The sequence below is a fragment of the Cupressus sempervirens genome, chromosome 7 (genome assembly GCF_028749045.1).
Source record: "Cupressus sempervirens isolate cs-2001-9-10 chromosome 7, ASM2874904v1, whole genome shotgun sequence".
Lineage (NCBI taxonomy): Eukaryota > Viridiplantae > Streptophyta > Pinopsida > Cupressales > Cupressaceae > Cupressus > Cupressus sempervirens.
The window spans coordinates 925272694-925287315 of NC_143124.1; the positions used below are offsets into that span (position 1 = coordinate 925272694).

At 36.2% G+C, this 14622-nt stretch overlaps 1 protein-coding gene across 5 annotated transcripts in view; it reads left to right on the forward strand.

Moving 5' to 3' along the window:
• Positions 1 to 905: 905 nt before the first annotated feature.
• Positions 906 to 14622, forward strand: part of LOC149550575 (syntaxin-71-like) — a 124087-nt gene continuing 110370 nt past the window's right edge. For all 5 annotated transcript variants that reach the window (XM_089793557.1, XM_089793558.1, XM_089793556.1 and 2 more), the window contains exons 1-2: positions 906 to 1290; positions 1379 to 1504. In XM_089793557.1, the coding sequence (XP_089649683.1) occupies positions 1135 to 1290; positions 1379 to 1504 (282 nt within the window). In that variant the 5' untranslated portion in view covers positions 906 to 1134. The remainder of the gene's footprint in view (positions 1291 to 1378; positions 1505 to 14622) is intronic.

Genomic DNA, 14622 nt, shown 5'->3' on the forward strand with positions numbered 1-14622 from the left:
AAAACCTTACAAACCTATTAATACGACATTCATTTTTGTTGCAAAAATTAATACCGACGGAATTGGGGGTCTAACAGGAACATTAGTAAGGCAAGGACTAATAATATTGTTTAAAAATCAAAGTTTAAAAAAATAGAAATTCAAATACAAAGATATAACATATTAAAATTATATTAAAAAGACATATATATATATACATATATATATAGTGAAGTATAATTTGAACTTATGCATTACATAAAGTTTTAGGAACAATATCAAGTAGTAAAAAATAAACATCAATGTAAAACTAATAATAAATATATTTAAAATAAGAATTAAAAATATTATATTTGAACTTGGTAAGAAAAATAGATTGTGATAATTAATATTGATTAGACATGTTGTGAAAGGTGGAAGATAAAATGATTGTAAAAAAAAAATCTTATCAATTTGTCAAAAACACAAAGTTGTAATTAATGCATTCATTGATACATAATGAAATTGTTAGAAAATATTTGTATTTTTTTTTGAAGAAAATTCATTTTCTCCCCCACCAAAAATAGTATCAAATAATGAATACATGAAAAATGTGATTTATAAAATATAAAAAAATTAGAAAAAGATATAAACATTTGAAGTTTGATATAATCTTTTAAATTCTTTATTTGATGGATCAGTGTTAATGTCATATTAGCACGAAACTAAAAATTATGTTAAAAAAATATAAATTAAAAATTTTCAATAGTTGAAAGCAAATTTATCCTAAATTAATCTGCTTATTTTTGTTTTTTAAATCCTCGTGGCAAGTTTAGTTTCTTACGACTTTCAATTTCTTTTCTCTCAAAAAGCATAAGTCGGCGACGTGACCGTTATCGACAGGGTTAAAAAATCGTTTAAATAATAATAAATTCCTCCTCCAGCTTACGCGGCAGAAAACAAAATAGCCGAATCAGGAGTATAATTTAAAATGCGGAAGCGATATTCTCTGCAGCCGTTCGGACTGTACGAGGTAACACCCCAAACCACACCAATTTTACCGTCAGATGACGGAAACACCCTACCGTCTCCTCTCAGTACGGCCTTCACTCCTTGCCCACCAGAATTTCAGCAACGGCAGTTCAGTCGAGGTACAGGGTTCGAATCCAGGTGAAGATGAGCGTCATAGACATCTTAACTCGCGTGGACGCAATTTGCCAAAAATACGACAAATATGACGTAGAAAAACACAGGGAGCAGCAAATTTCTGGAGGCGATGCCTTCTCCAGGCTTTACTCTGTCGTTGACAGCGATGTCAACACGGCTCTTCAAGTTCGTCATTAGATGAGTTTTACTTTTTAGTTTGTAATTTAGCCAGCTATTTTACTCAGTCCTTTACTTGGTTTATGCGGGGTTTCAGAAAGCAAACGATGCAGCAAACGAGAAGAACAGGGCAACGGTTGTAGCTGTGAATGCGGAAATACGAAGGACCAAAGCGAGATTAAGGGAGGAAATACCAAAATTACAGAGGCTTGCGCAGAAAAGGGTCAGAATTTTCCATTATCTTGATTCAATCGTCTTTTATCTAGCTTCTGTGATCACACTCAGATTAGTTGCTTCTGATTTACCGTTTGTACAATGCAAATTAGTTGTACAGTGAAGCATTACTCTGGTTCTACTGTCTTTGATAGAATTTTGCTTCGTTTGTCTGGCTTTCTTTTTAATAGTTTATTTTGATAAGTAGTTTTGCTAAAGAACATGTAAATTACTGTTAACGTAAGTCATTTTTCTCTGGTCTTGCGGTCAGAATTATATTTATTTTGGTTCATTGGTCTTTTATGTGATTTTTCTGATTATAACATGTAAATCATTGTTAACGTAAAGCGTTTCTCTGGTGTTGCGGTTAGAATTTTATTTAATTTGGTTCTTTGGTCTTTATTTGATGTTTTGTGATCATAACACGTAAATGACTATTAATGTAAAGTGTTTCTCTGGTATTGCGGTCAGAATTTTATTTTATTTGGTTCTTTGGTCTTTTATGCTATTCTTCCTGATTATGGTACCAACTGGAGACAAATTTTTATATTATTTTGTTTCTTTTTGTCTGTATTCAGTTTCTCCGGTGATGGTACCCTGTTAGTTTCTTTTGCAAATAAAGTGCAAATTTTATATTAAAGAGAATCATTAATCTGGTATTGCGGTCAGAATTAATCCACTCGGCTAAATTGTTACTAGTGTATAAAATCATTAATCTGGTATTGCGGTCAGAACTAATCCACTCGGATTAGTAGTTACTTGTGTATACTTTGTGAAGTAAAGTGTAAATTACAGTTAATTACTACATTCTTCAGGTTTTTCTGTCAGAGTTCTGAATTATTTTGGTTCGTCTTTTATTTTCTTGTATTACATATACTGACTGCACGATTTTGCTATACATGTAAACTACTACCAGAAATAAATCGTTATTCCACTATCCCGGTTAAAATCCAACATAATTTTGGTTCTATTTCCTTTGTCTTTTATGTTGTTTTACCCTGGCATTTCCTATGAGTATCCCTCGCAAAATCCATTGAAAAAGTGGGTTGTAGGAAGACCCGTGATCATATCCTAATTAATTAACTGCTAAAGGTAGTGATAGTTGAGATGGGCAAACGACTCATGTCAAATTTTATTCATGTTATCAGTTTGAGTAAGGAGAAGAGTGCAAGGCAAATTGTGGACAAAGATTGAGAAAGAATTACAAACTAGACTATTAATTCACCTTTTCAACGGGTGCTCAATTAATTAATTTTTAGTTCATGAAAAGTTGCTTTATCTAGAATGTCTATGAATTGTTCCCTCTCGCCTCAACCTGTGTGCGTAATATGATAGATTGAAATAATATTCGTAGTTAAAGAAGGAACAAAAGAACTGTTGAAGATTGTAGCTGCGACAGAGATCTTTATCTTTGGTTTTATTCGAGAGAAATTTGTTTGGTATGACTGTTATGGTCATCTTCAGCTGAAAGAGAGATTTGCAATCATATTAAAGTTATTATTTTATGTAAAAGGACATGTGTCATACATCATGCAAAGTGTTGAATCTGTGGAAATATGAAGGGTCTTATTTTTGGGACTCAGAGAGACCTTTGTGTGATAGGTGAAGAGTCTTATGCAATCTATTTTTATGATTGCTTGGTATATTGTAAATCAATCAAGTGGAAACCTATGTACTTGAACTTTTATGATCAATATAATGATGTTTTGTTGTGTGGCTGAGTTTTTCCCTTCATTCTAGAAGGGTTTGCCCAGGGTAATTATCGTGGTTATTGTTTCAGTTTTGGCTCTTTCTTATTGCTGTTTATCTTCATTGATTTTTGGGCTCAAAACTTAACATGGTATGAGAGCTTGGTTTTGGATTACAGCAATAAGGGAATTCTAAATATCTCCCATCAGTTTTGACAGTATAGCAAAAATTGAATTTGGAGAATTAGAGCGGTCGATGTGAAATCAAACGTCATCTACCGTTGGGTTTGCATCAGAGTTTTTTTTGGAAATCACGTTGTATATTGTTGAAGATGAATTGTCTATATTTCATATCCATCCACATAATAAAGGTTGAACATCTAGTGTTGTATTCTTAAAGAAAACACTCTTGTAGTCGAGAGAGGGAGCTTTGATGGGTGCGTCATACTTCGTGAATGGCCAAATCAAATAGAGAGAGTTTTTCTGCCTTATGCCCATTGGAGATTGGAGCACAGGTGTCTATAGCAGCAGTTTTGAGTGTGATCATTGATGGAAAGCCATTGCTTGACCTTCCATCATATTTGCTTTGACTCAATGCTGTTAAAATAAAGGAAGTTTCTGCAATCACAAACATTAAATAATGCCTTAAGAAGCAGTTCATACACATTCCTTGAAGTCTTTGCTGCGGACGCTGCATGTTATTGTGAATTCTTTCAAGTATTGGTAGCTTTGGTATTGATTATTTTACATCCTATCCTTGGTATCACACGTGGATGGGAGTTGTTGGAAATAATTCTTTTTGAATGTCACTTTGTTGCCATATCACCATCGATGTGTATGTAGCGGTTCATTTTGTAACTGCTGACTTCTCTTTTCATGTTCGCATATCCTTAAGCTTCCATTATGTTTTCAAGAAGGGGTTGTTCGTCTATCAAAAAGGATTATTCATCTTTGGCATCGTGAATAATAAGCGATACTTGCTCTCTCATTTCTATGATGTATATTCGGCATTGGAGAAGATATTCATTCCTTCATGGTGCTCGAGAGTGTTTTCTTCGTTTGAGTATTATCTTCAAACTGCTCATATTGTGGAATTTTACCGTCTTCAAGGTCGATAGTTTGTAGCACTCCCTTTCACTCCTCGTGCATGGTTGTGATTTAGTAATGTCTTCTTCCGTGGAGGATGGTTGGGATATGTGGAGGGAGTTGATAACTTTAGAACTTCTCAGATCTTGGAGGAGCTCGAAAATTTCGCAGGAGAGTCTTGTCACAGAAGTTCCAAGGATCGTAAATAATATCTCAGCTTTAGGGATTGCCTGTGAAGGACAAGAGTCAGTAGTGGAGGGATTTGACAGTTCACTACTGCCTAGCTTCAGGATCTGCTGACTGTGAATTATCTGCTGTCAGTGCTTCTTGGTGTTGAGTTCTCTCTTTTGAGGAGACAACTGAGCAATCTAGACAAGGAGATAAGTATTCTGTTTTGATCATAATTCTATTTTATGACAATACTCTATTTGCATTTGTATAACTTTGATTAATTTGTGATTATGAAGCTTTGAAGGTTTAGCAGTAACAAGGTTATGTGTTCATATGTATATTCCTACCTTTGTGGATTTCATGGCAATGATGATCTAGCATCATCTTTGTTGAAACTTCATGGAAGTTTATTTTTGCACGCATGATAGTTTACTATTCTAGAGTAATTTTTGCATCCTCCTATGTTATCTCTAGGCTGATGGGAAGGTGAGTGTTGACATTATGGGAAGGTAATATATTTTTACTTCAATCTTCTTGACTTTTTTTTGTGTATTCTGATCTCAGTAGATGAACTGCACTTATTCAAATATCTTGTATATTTGAATCTTTATATTTCATGTGCATGTAAAGATTTATTGAAATATAGGTTGGCTTATCATAATAAGGGGCTTTGGTATGCTCTGTGAGAGAATCTTATTATTACAAGATGGTGATGATCAGTTCTAAGAACATCCATAAGAGGTTTTAATATTCAGTCATGTCAATCATGATTACATCATGTGTATACTAACTTGAACTTGTGCAAGAGCTTGTGATTAGACTGGCAGGTAGATCATGTTGAAAAGAGATTATTCAGCTTCAGAGGGAGATTGTGTGATAGAGGAAGATGTCAACCCTTTGCGAGTTTATGCAATAGTCAACCATTTTATTGTGATGATTAAAGTTGTCCCTACTGGTCCCTATTGAGAGGGAGACACCATTATTAAAGTTGTCCCTGTTAAGAGGAAGTCTATGCTAAGAGAATATCTCAATTATTAATGCATTCTTCTCTGGGAGAAGCTTGCAGTGAAAGCCCATGTTCCACCCTTTGCAAGTAGGTATGGTGAATCACCCTCTATGAGTAGGTATGGTGGATATGCATTCTTCTTTGGGGGGAGTCTGAGGGGGAAGCCCTTGTTCCACCCTCTGCAAGTAGGTATGGTGAATCACCCTCTGCAAATAGGCATGGTGGATATGCATTCTTCTCTGGGAGAAGTTTTGAAATAAATTTCTTTGTTCTACCCTTTGCAAGTAGGCATAGTGAAAGTCATAAGTGTGACTACATTCTATGTGCTTATGAAGTAACCATGGTGCATTATGTTATGCTGAGATAATATATGTGAATTTATCATCTTTGATTGTAGGTATGTGTGCATGCTTGAGTAAAGATCTCTCTCTTGCTCAGAGGGAGTGTTGAAGATTGTAGCTGTGACAAAGATTTTTATCTCTGGTTTTATTAGAGAGAAATTTGTTTGTTATGACCGTTACGGTCATCTTTAGCTGAAAGAAATATTTTTGATCATATTTAAGTTATTATTTTATATAAAATGACATGTGTCATACGTCATGCAAAGAGTTATGCGTATGGAAATATGAAGTGTTGAATATGTGGAAATATGAAGGGTCTTATTGTTGGGACTCAAAGAGACCTTTGTGTGATAGGTGAAGAGTCTTATGCAATCTATTTATATGATTGCTTGGTATATTGTAAATCAATCAAGTCGAAACCTATGTACTTGAACTTTTATGATCAATATAATGATGTTTTGTTGTCTGGCTGGGTTTTTCCCTTCATTCTAGAAGGGTTTTTTCATAGGGTAATTCTGGTGGTTATTGTTTCAGTTTTGGCTCTTTATTATTTCTGTTTATCTTCATTGATTTTCATCTCCCATATCAATAGATCTATTTCTACAAACATCTGCTGTAGAATCATTACTTATCATTCATGACATAGAATATGGTTTTAAGGAAGAAAACAAGTATTTGGCATCATGTGTTCCAAATAAGTATAGTCATGTATCCAAGTATTTGTGGAAGAGTTAGAGGCAATGGTTATTTGCAGATTCCCTTTCCTTTTACAATGTTTAGAATAATGAAAAGGCTACATGAGTTCAATTTTAGCGGCTAGCCTACCTCTTACTATTTGCTAGGGGCCATAGGCACTTAAAATAGTATTCTAATTAGGCTACCCACCCACCCAATCTATGTCTTGCCTCCCAACCCGTCCAAATGGTAGTTCCCTATGGCAGTGTGGTGATCACCCTATCAATCAAGGATGTAATATTGCTCATGAACCATCTCCCCCCAGTAGGTAATCATAGGAAAGGGTGGAAGACTCATACAATTCTCTCCCTAGAAAATCATCGGAGTGGGCAGGAGAACCGTAGTCCCCACCTAACTATAATCCCTACCTAGCCTGGAAATTTTAGTTAATATTGTGGGTCCCCACTATCCTAAAGGCCATTAAATTGCCTTACTATTTTAAGGGGCTATCGGGTACAACGAAGTGAATTCTAAGTAAGCAAGAAGGATTAGTTTATTCTTCTCTTGGAACCTTGAAATTTTAAATAATAGAGCCAGACAGCCATCTTTTAATATAATAATGAGCACTACATCCCCTACCTGCTTTACATTAGTTAATAAATCTATCTGTTTTTTCATGCACTTGACCTCATCGTGCTTTCCCATATAATATCCTAGTTTGAGGCCCCCTTTTTTGTTTTGTTTTATTCACCTTTCGAGTGGTAGGAAGGTCTTTTGTTTCTTCTTTGAACAACCTGCTGCCTCCTGTATCTTAGGTGATTGTTTCGCAACCAATGCATGTCATGTGAAAAACTTAGAATTCATGGCATCAGTTTGATGCAGCTTATCATGTTCCTTATTGAGCCTCTTTGCATACTCATCAATGGTAGGCTTAGGAAAATAAGTACCCCAATCATCCTTGATAGAATAGAAGATTGAGATAAAGACTAAATATTTAGGACCCGACTTTGTAAGCACACTTATGATTAGTTCTGAATCATCTTTCTTAATCTGATAACAATTCAAAGCACATAGAAAATTACACAGTTTTAAAAAATGTCAAGAAAAAGAGTTTGTGCATGCAAGAATGGAAATTGGAAATTCTCTGAACAAAAGTCCTAATTATTAAAAATGAATTTCACTGTTGTGTCAGTATGAACAAAATCCTTGAAGATATCAAAAATTAACTTTAGTTGGGGTCCAAATGAGAAATGTCCCCTTACAGTATGTGTGAAAGAAAATGTGAATCCTTTCATGCAACGAGCAACTAAGGCAGTTGATGGTGTTATTATAACATGGCAATAACTGTGCTATATGGATGTTGACTTCATTGTAGGGATGTTGATGCAATTATAGGGGTAATGTTGTTGATATGGTAATTATGTATACTGTTGTTTGCTAACTTGGAGATGGTGTTGATGACACGTGAAATTTTGCAGTATTTGGCAACTAATAGAGGAATATTTTGGGTGTTCAATTTGTTGGCAATTGTTTTTGGTGACAAATATCTACAGGTGTTAACTATTGCAAGCGATGTTGAAGAGTGGCGGCAGCAGTGATGACAGTATTTGGCAGCTGATTGAGGAATATTTGTGGAATTTTTTGGGTGTGCAATTTGTTGGAAATTATTTTTTGGTGACAAATATTTACATGTGGTGATGATCCCAAGTGATGGAAATGTTGGAGGTTGCAAGCAATGTGCAGATATATGTATTGCAGACTTTTTTGTTTTGCATCAAAGGGAATGTCAAATATACAAGAAAGAAACAATGGTGCAAATTGAACATCTGCATTGCCTGTTCAATATTGATGAGTTGATAAGCATTCCTTATATTTTTGGCTGCTCTGAATACACGTAAAGCCAGGTTTCGTCCAGCATGCTTGCCAAAGAATTACCTGCAAAAATTTTAGCCACATATTTGAATCCTTTTAAAGAAAACCCCCCAAAACGAAAAAATTGAAATAGCCTAGTAACCGTTTGGCCTTAATAACACACAAGATTTTAAAATTGCTTTGACAAAAGACCAAAAGGTCTATCAAGGATATTAGAATTGAACCCAATTACCATTAGCTTTTTCCTATGTCACTGGATCTGCCGATTGTTACCTTGAATCTGGGTCCAGTCTGTATCGGGTTTGGATTCTTGTTTGGTGTGGTTTTTGGTCATGATAGGGCACAAAAATGTGATAATGAGTTTTGTCTTGGATGAGTTGTGGTGAACCTAGACAAGACTTGAGCAATTTTGATGATTCTAGCATGACGCCCTAGACTCATGCTGTGCCTGAAAAATATGGTTAAAACTTAAAACACACAAAAAATGCTGTTTTTTGAGATTAACTTTTATAAGCATTACTTTTCACCTTTTAAAAAAATATATTAATGGTGCTGCCTCTTCTTTCACTTTGAGTAGCTATCAATGATTTATTAAATGCATACGTAGTAGTCTATTGCTTCCAAGGGTCATGCCTCACTAAATTTGTGTACCCACACATCATCTATTCTCATTCCTCAATTGTAATGTCCCCATTTTTGTGCCTTCCTAATTACTAGTTATTTTAAAAGGTTAGCTTATTATCAATGATCCTCATAGGCTAACGTGATGATCAGGAGGCTTTCTGAGGCTATTTCAATGTTATTCAACTAACCCTCTGGGTGGTATATTTTAGTAATCTCCATCTTATAGGATTGTATTACTCATGTTTTGCCTTCTACAAGTCTTGCATGTCCCATTTATATACACTTACTGTTTTTAGTAATTTACTGAGGCGTTTGGGTCCATACCACTATTTATGTTAAGCCTTATGAAATGACCCTCACTATTAAAGACCTTAATATAACGATACCAAACTGTGGAAATTTGTCAAATTCTTGGCATACACTCAGTAAGTGAAATAAATGTAATACTTCAACAATTAACCCAATAAGTGGCTGTAATAAACGTGATTGGACAATGATAGTATGCAGGGAAAAAATTATTTGGAACAGATCTGTCACAGTATAATAATTTTATTGAAATAAATAACAACCAAGTAACATCTAAAACCTGGGATTATCGCCTCCATTGTCTGCTGCTATATGTGATAACTGAATGCCGATCAGTACTGTTCTCTACAGCCGGGTCTATGGAACAGTCGTCTTGATGATTTCATTCGACTGCCGGTGTCCTTTAACATTGACGCTATAATTTCCTTCACACTCCTGACCCGACGGAATCCGCTTGGTCTGTATATGCGAAATTGCACTGCACGAAATATAGATCTGTCATTAAGTTATTTCCAGTCTTCAATGGAGGTCGCGAACTCACTTGCCGTCTGTAACAATCATTTCGGGAATCTCTGTGGTGGGCGAACTTCCAAACCGCTCCCGTTATAATGCGAAACCTTCAGTCCCGACTCCAATAAATGAGACAATTTTAAGCTGTCCCTGCTTCCAATCTTGGTGCGAAAACTCGCGATTTTTATTAAATAATCCTCAAGACTCTTCACCCGTGATGAGATGGTTCACAATGTGTTCGTTGATGCTGGTAGAAAGCTCCATAATTGTTGTTTATGAAGATCGCTGCTTCAGAAGAGGAATAATCCTCACTTTCCTTGCTAGTTTCAGACCCTTAAAAATCGATTCTCTAATTCATCCATCATGAAATGGCTGAATACCATCTCCAATGAGCAACCCTTCAGAAGATATCTCACTTCCTTAGTTATGCAGATCCAAGGGAGTTTTCGTTCCCAAAGACCTATCGGAAATTTGCAGACCGAAGACCACAAATTGCTCCAATATGATAAGTAGTAGAATCCACAAAATCGCTTGTCTCAAATGGGTGCCCCCTGCCCTCTATTTATTTACTTTTTGAGAAGTCGCTGGAAGCTTCCAGAACAACTTATTATAATATATTTTATTATTAATTAACTTTATAAAATTAAATAAATAACTTTATAAAGTTAAAACTACAATCTCAATTCGACATTAGAACAAGTAGGCCCCACTTACTGGATTATAACTTTCCAAGAGCAAGAATGTAATCATCTGGCAACAGAATGACTCTCTCTCCAAAATCATTTGCCTACGAGAGTCAATGATAGGCAAATCCCCGGTAGAAGTTATGTCGCTAGAAAGGGGACATGACACCTTATGGATGGTCAAAGGGTTGCATGGTTATTATCCAAAAAGTTAACAGGATCAATTGTTGGTTTGATATTTGTCATTTAATGGAGTCTAATGATTTAATTTAATTGATCAATGTCTGATGATCTAATCTAGCATTGACTCTAATATAAGTGGTTAAATCAGTGTTACCTCGGCATGGGGGTGCAGTGGTGTAAGGGGACGTCAGGACGAGTTCCGGGTGCGCGAAAAAAAGGGTTTCAATTTGGGGACGGCAGGGGGACGACGGGGGTGCGGCGGCGGGGGAGCGAAGGGGGGGAGTGGGGAGAGGGGGTTGCATAGTATATATATAATATATATGATTGAAAATGCTAATTAATGAATGATACTTCAATATATTAATAATTATATAACATACCAAATATAATTGAATAGAGAAAATTGAAATGCGATTCACAAACCATAAGTTCAAACTTGAAACTTGAAACTTCATAACCATTACCAATGACCATTTAACAAATTAACTTGGTTCAAGTTGCAAGATTCAAAATTCATTGTCAAATATGATTCTATGAATATCATATATCATAAAGATGCTCATGATGACAATGAGCCGAATAGCATGAAAAAGTGAAATAATAATAATGTATCATAGCCATATCAAAGTGAGTACAATCAACAAAATTCCAAAATCTTAATAATGTCATGTCCCCTCTTTTAGCTCAGTCTAGCAGAGACATGTGAGTCAACTTATTATGGGGTCTTGTAGGCTGACAGGGTTGGATAGAGACCCAATATGGTTATTCAGTGTTGGGGATTTGATGTTCTGGTAGTTATTGATCAGTTGGGAGACGTTTCTTGTTTTTAGGAGGTAGTTCCTACTTTTTAGGAGGTATGATCTTGCCCAAGGTTGGGTCTCCATGAGATTACTCTCTGAGTTTAGTTTCAGAGGGATAGGGCTTGTTTCCTAAATTTTAGGAGCATCCCTAGATTTTAGGTATGAGACTGCCAGTGAATCCTTGATTTCCGACTTCAGTCATAGACAGGTGACAGGATGATTTTATGGTTTGTGATGTCAGTTGGGCATTTTGTGGCTATTTGGGTTATATTTTTAATATTTCCTAAGTTAGCGTTTAATAATTAACTAAGTTATTAGCCATTTTGGAGTAATAAGGGGTTTTTGGCCTCATTTGGATGTGCATCTTATGGTGTGATAGCTTGTTGGAAAGGTCTCGAAATTCTCTAAATCTTTCTCTTTGGTCTCAGGGCAATTCAGTGAATAGATTTCTGTCTATGAGGAAAAAGGTCATTTTCTAGTAACATGACCACTTTAAAATAAGAAATTATAACACTTTCACTACCCAATGCCACTTGGAGACACTTAGGATTCGATTTGCAATTGAGAGGGGTTATAAGGAGATAGAAGCTTCATTCTAAGATGGTTTTTTGCATATTTGACAACTTGTTTATGAATTTGCTCTGAATGGGCAATTTCTAGTTTGAGACGCAAACCCCAGGTTAGTGATTGGCTGGGACGTAGCCCTCAGCAATCTTTGGCACTGAATCTCTTAGGCATTATGCATGGTGATTAAGGACAGAGGCATCAATTCTCATTGGGGTTTCAGCGTGGCATATCATCTTTCCAGTTGGGACGTGGTTCATTGCAGCCTGTGGGATGCCATTTGCAGCAGATACACCACGTGGTGTATAGAGTATTGCTTGTATTCACCTCCAAATGTATGCTGGATTCAAGAACAATCTTCACCTTCTAGTTTGACATCAAATTTGTATGTGAGCTTTGGGAAATGCATTGGATTTATTGCTTGGCTCTATAATTCAGACAAATCTGTCTGGTACGGTTTGCAATAATTCTGATTTTTACTGGATACTTATTTATTTCAGTGTTGTTTCATGGTTGTTGTTCCCTATTCCTTTCTATGTTATAAAACCATAAAAAACAAACAAACCTTTCTGCACTTTTGTCTAGTTCTGCAAGAAAACATAAATAAACAGGAAAACAGAATTAAAAATATAAAATTACAGCAGATTAGCAGAAGAGATCTATCAGGGATCTTTCAAATAATGAGAATGGAATCATCTCAAGTGCTCTCTAATCATCCTCTATACCCAAGTCCTCATCACTAGAACGACTAGACTCCTCGTGGGTAAGATCTTGATCCTCTAAAGGAACACCAACTAGCCCTACATTGACTTTTGCTATATCATCATCCTCATCAATCTGAGCTGGATCCTTTGGCTCCACATCCCATCATGTTGCAGGGCTCTCCTTGTGCTCCCGTGTCTTGCGATCTTTGAGCCGCAAGTAACCATGTACAACAACCAACTGCTCCGCTCACTTTGAGGTAAGTCTGTTCCTCTTAACAGAGTGAATGAAGCTATAGGTGGACCAATTCCTCTCTACAACTGAGGAGTGAGACACTTGAGATAACAAAGTTGAAAGTTACAACTTACAAGTTACAAACAAATGTTCATACATTTTGTAACAAATGATAAATGGTAAATCAATGATTATTGAATCAATGAATCATAAATTAAAATCAGTAAAGTAAAACTTGCTGGAATTAGTAATTAGTATTACAAACCTGAGAAAACAGTCGAATGGCCAGTGAGGTGATCTTTGACTTCCATGACCTATGACATTTCCACCACAAAATGGGATTCTTTTGTGCCATGGTTTTGAGATCCACCTTTGCAATATCCGAGTATCCTACAAGTTACAAGTTTACAACATAATATTAAAATAACTTAAATAAAGTTATAACTTATAAGTAAAGTAACAATTAATTATTAAAAGAACTTATAATTATAAAGAGTCTACAACACTAAATCAAGATTTAAGGATTACTTGAAAGACTAGCAAATTCAGACCACTTGGTGTGAATCTCACTAGTAGTCTCAATATCATACATCATGTAAATGCATCGAAAGAACCCATTCTTCACCTCATCATCTCGAAGTGGTGTGACTCTACTAGGCCTAGGTATGCACCACTTGGGGTTCAATGCATAGGAAGCCAAGCCATGTACAAAGGAGTGTTCAACTTCTCCCACTCGCGGTGAATGATAGGCTCAATGTGCTCTGTATAGAATGCTAGAGTGGGGTCTCTCTCACACACAACAACCCTCATTTGCCCAAGCATGGAATCAATGCACTTATAAACCTCTCCAAGACTAGGTGAATTTGCATCTCCATATCTGATCACCTAAAACACTGGAGTAATGATGGAGACTATGTATTTTGCATCACTCCAAAACTAATCACTCTTCACTGTCTCCTTTACCCTCTTCCCCTGCTCTGTTCTGGACTCAAGCCATTGATTCCATTCTTGTGTCATAACCATGAGTTGCAGTGGCTCTTGCAACTCAATCACTCTCTCCAAGAGAATATAATATGATGTGTACGTGGTCTCAATTGGTTTTAGGAATTGCTGCTTTGCGAAGCTCCTGAAAAGTGCATGTGATGTATGGTGATTGCAGATAAACATTTGTACCTCTCTCCCATCATTAATCACCTTTCTAATCCACTCTATTTTCCCCATGTCTTCGAGTGCATTAACATGGAGTCTACCAAATATGCTTATAGGCTCTCAACAAGCCTCCCTGCAGCTCTGTACACGTGCTGCATCTGTCACAACTTAGACCACATTTTGTGGCCCAACCTCCTCAATGGCTTCCCTAAGCACATGAAATTGAAAATCAGCATCTTTACGATACCTTGAACAATCAATTTCCTTCAAAAAATATGGACCCTTATTGCATATAACTATAATGAAAAGTGCATGTGATATATGGTGATTGTAGATAAACATCTGCACCTCTCTCCCATCATTAACTGCCTTTCTAATCCACTCTATTTTCCCCATGTCTTTGAGTGTATTGTTCATGGCATGCACACAACATGGAGTCCACCAAATATGCCTATGGGCTGCCTCAATGAGCCTCCTTGTAGCTTTGCACACATGTGCTGCATCTGTCACAACTTGGACCACATTTTGTGGTCC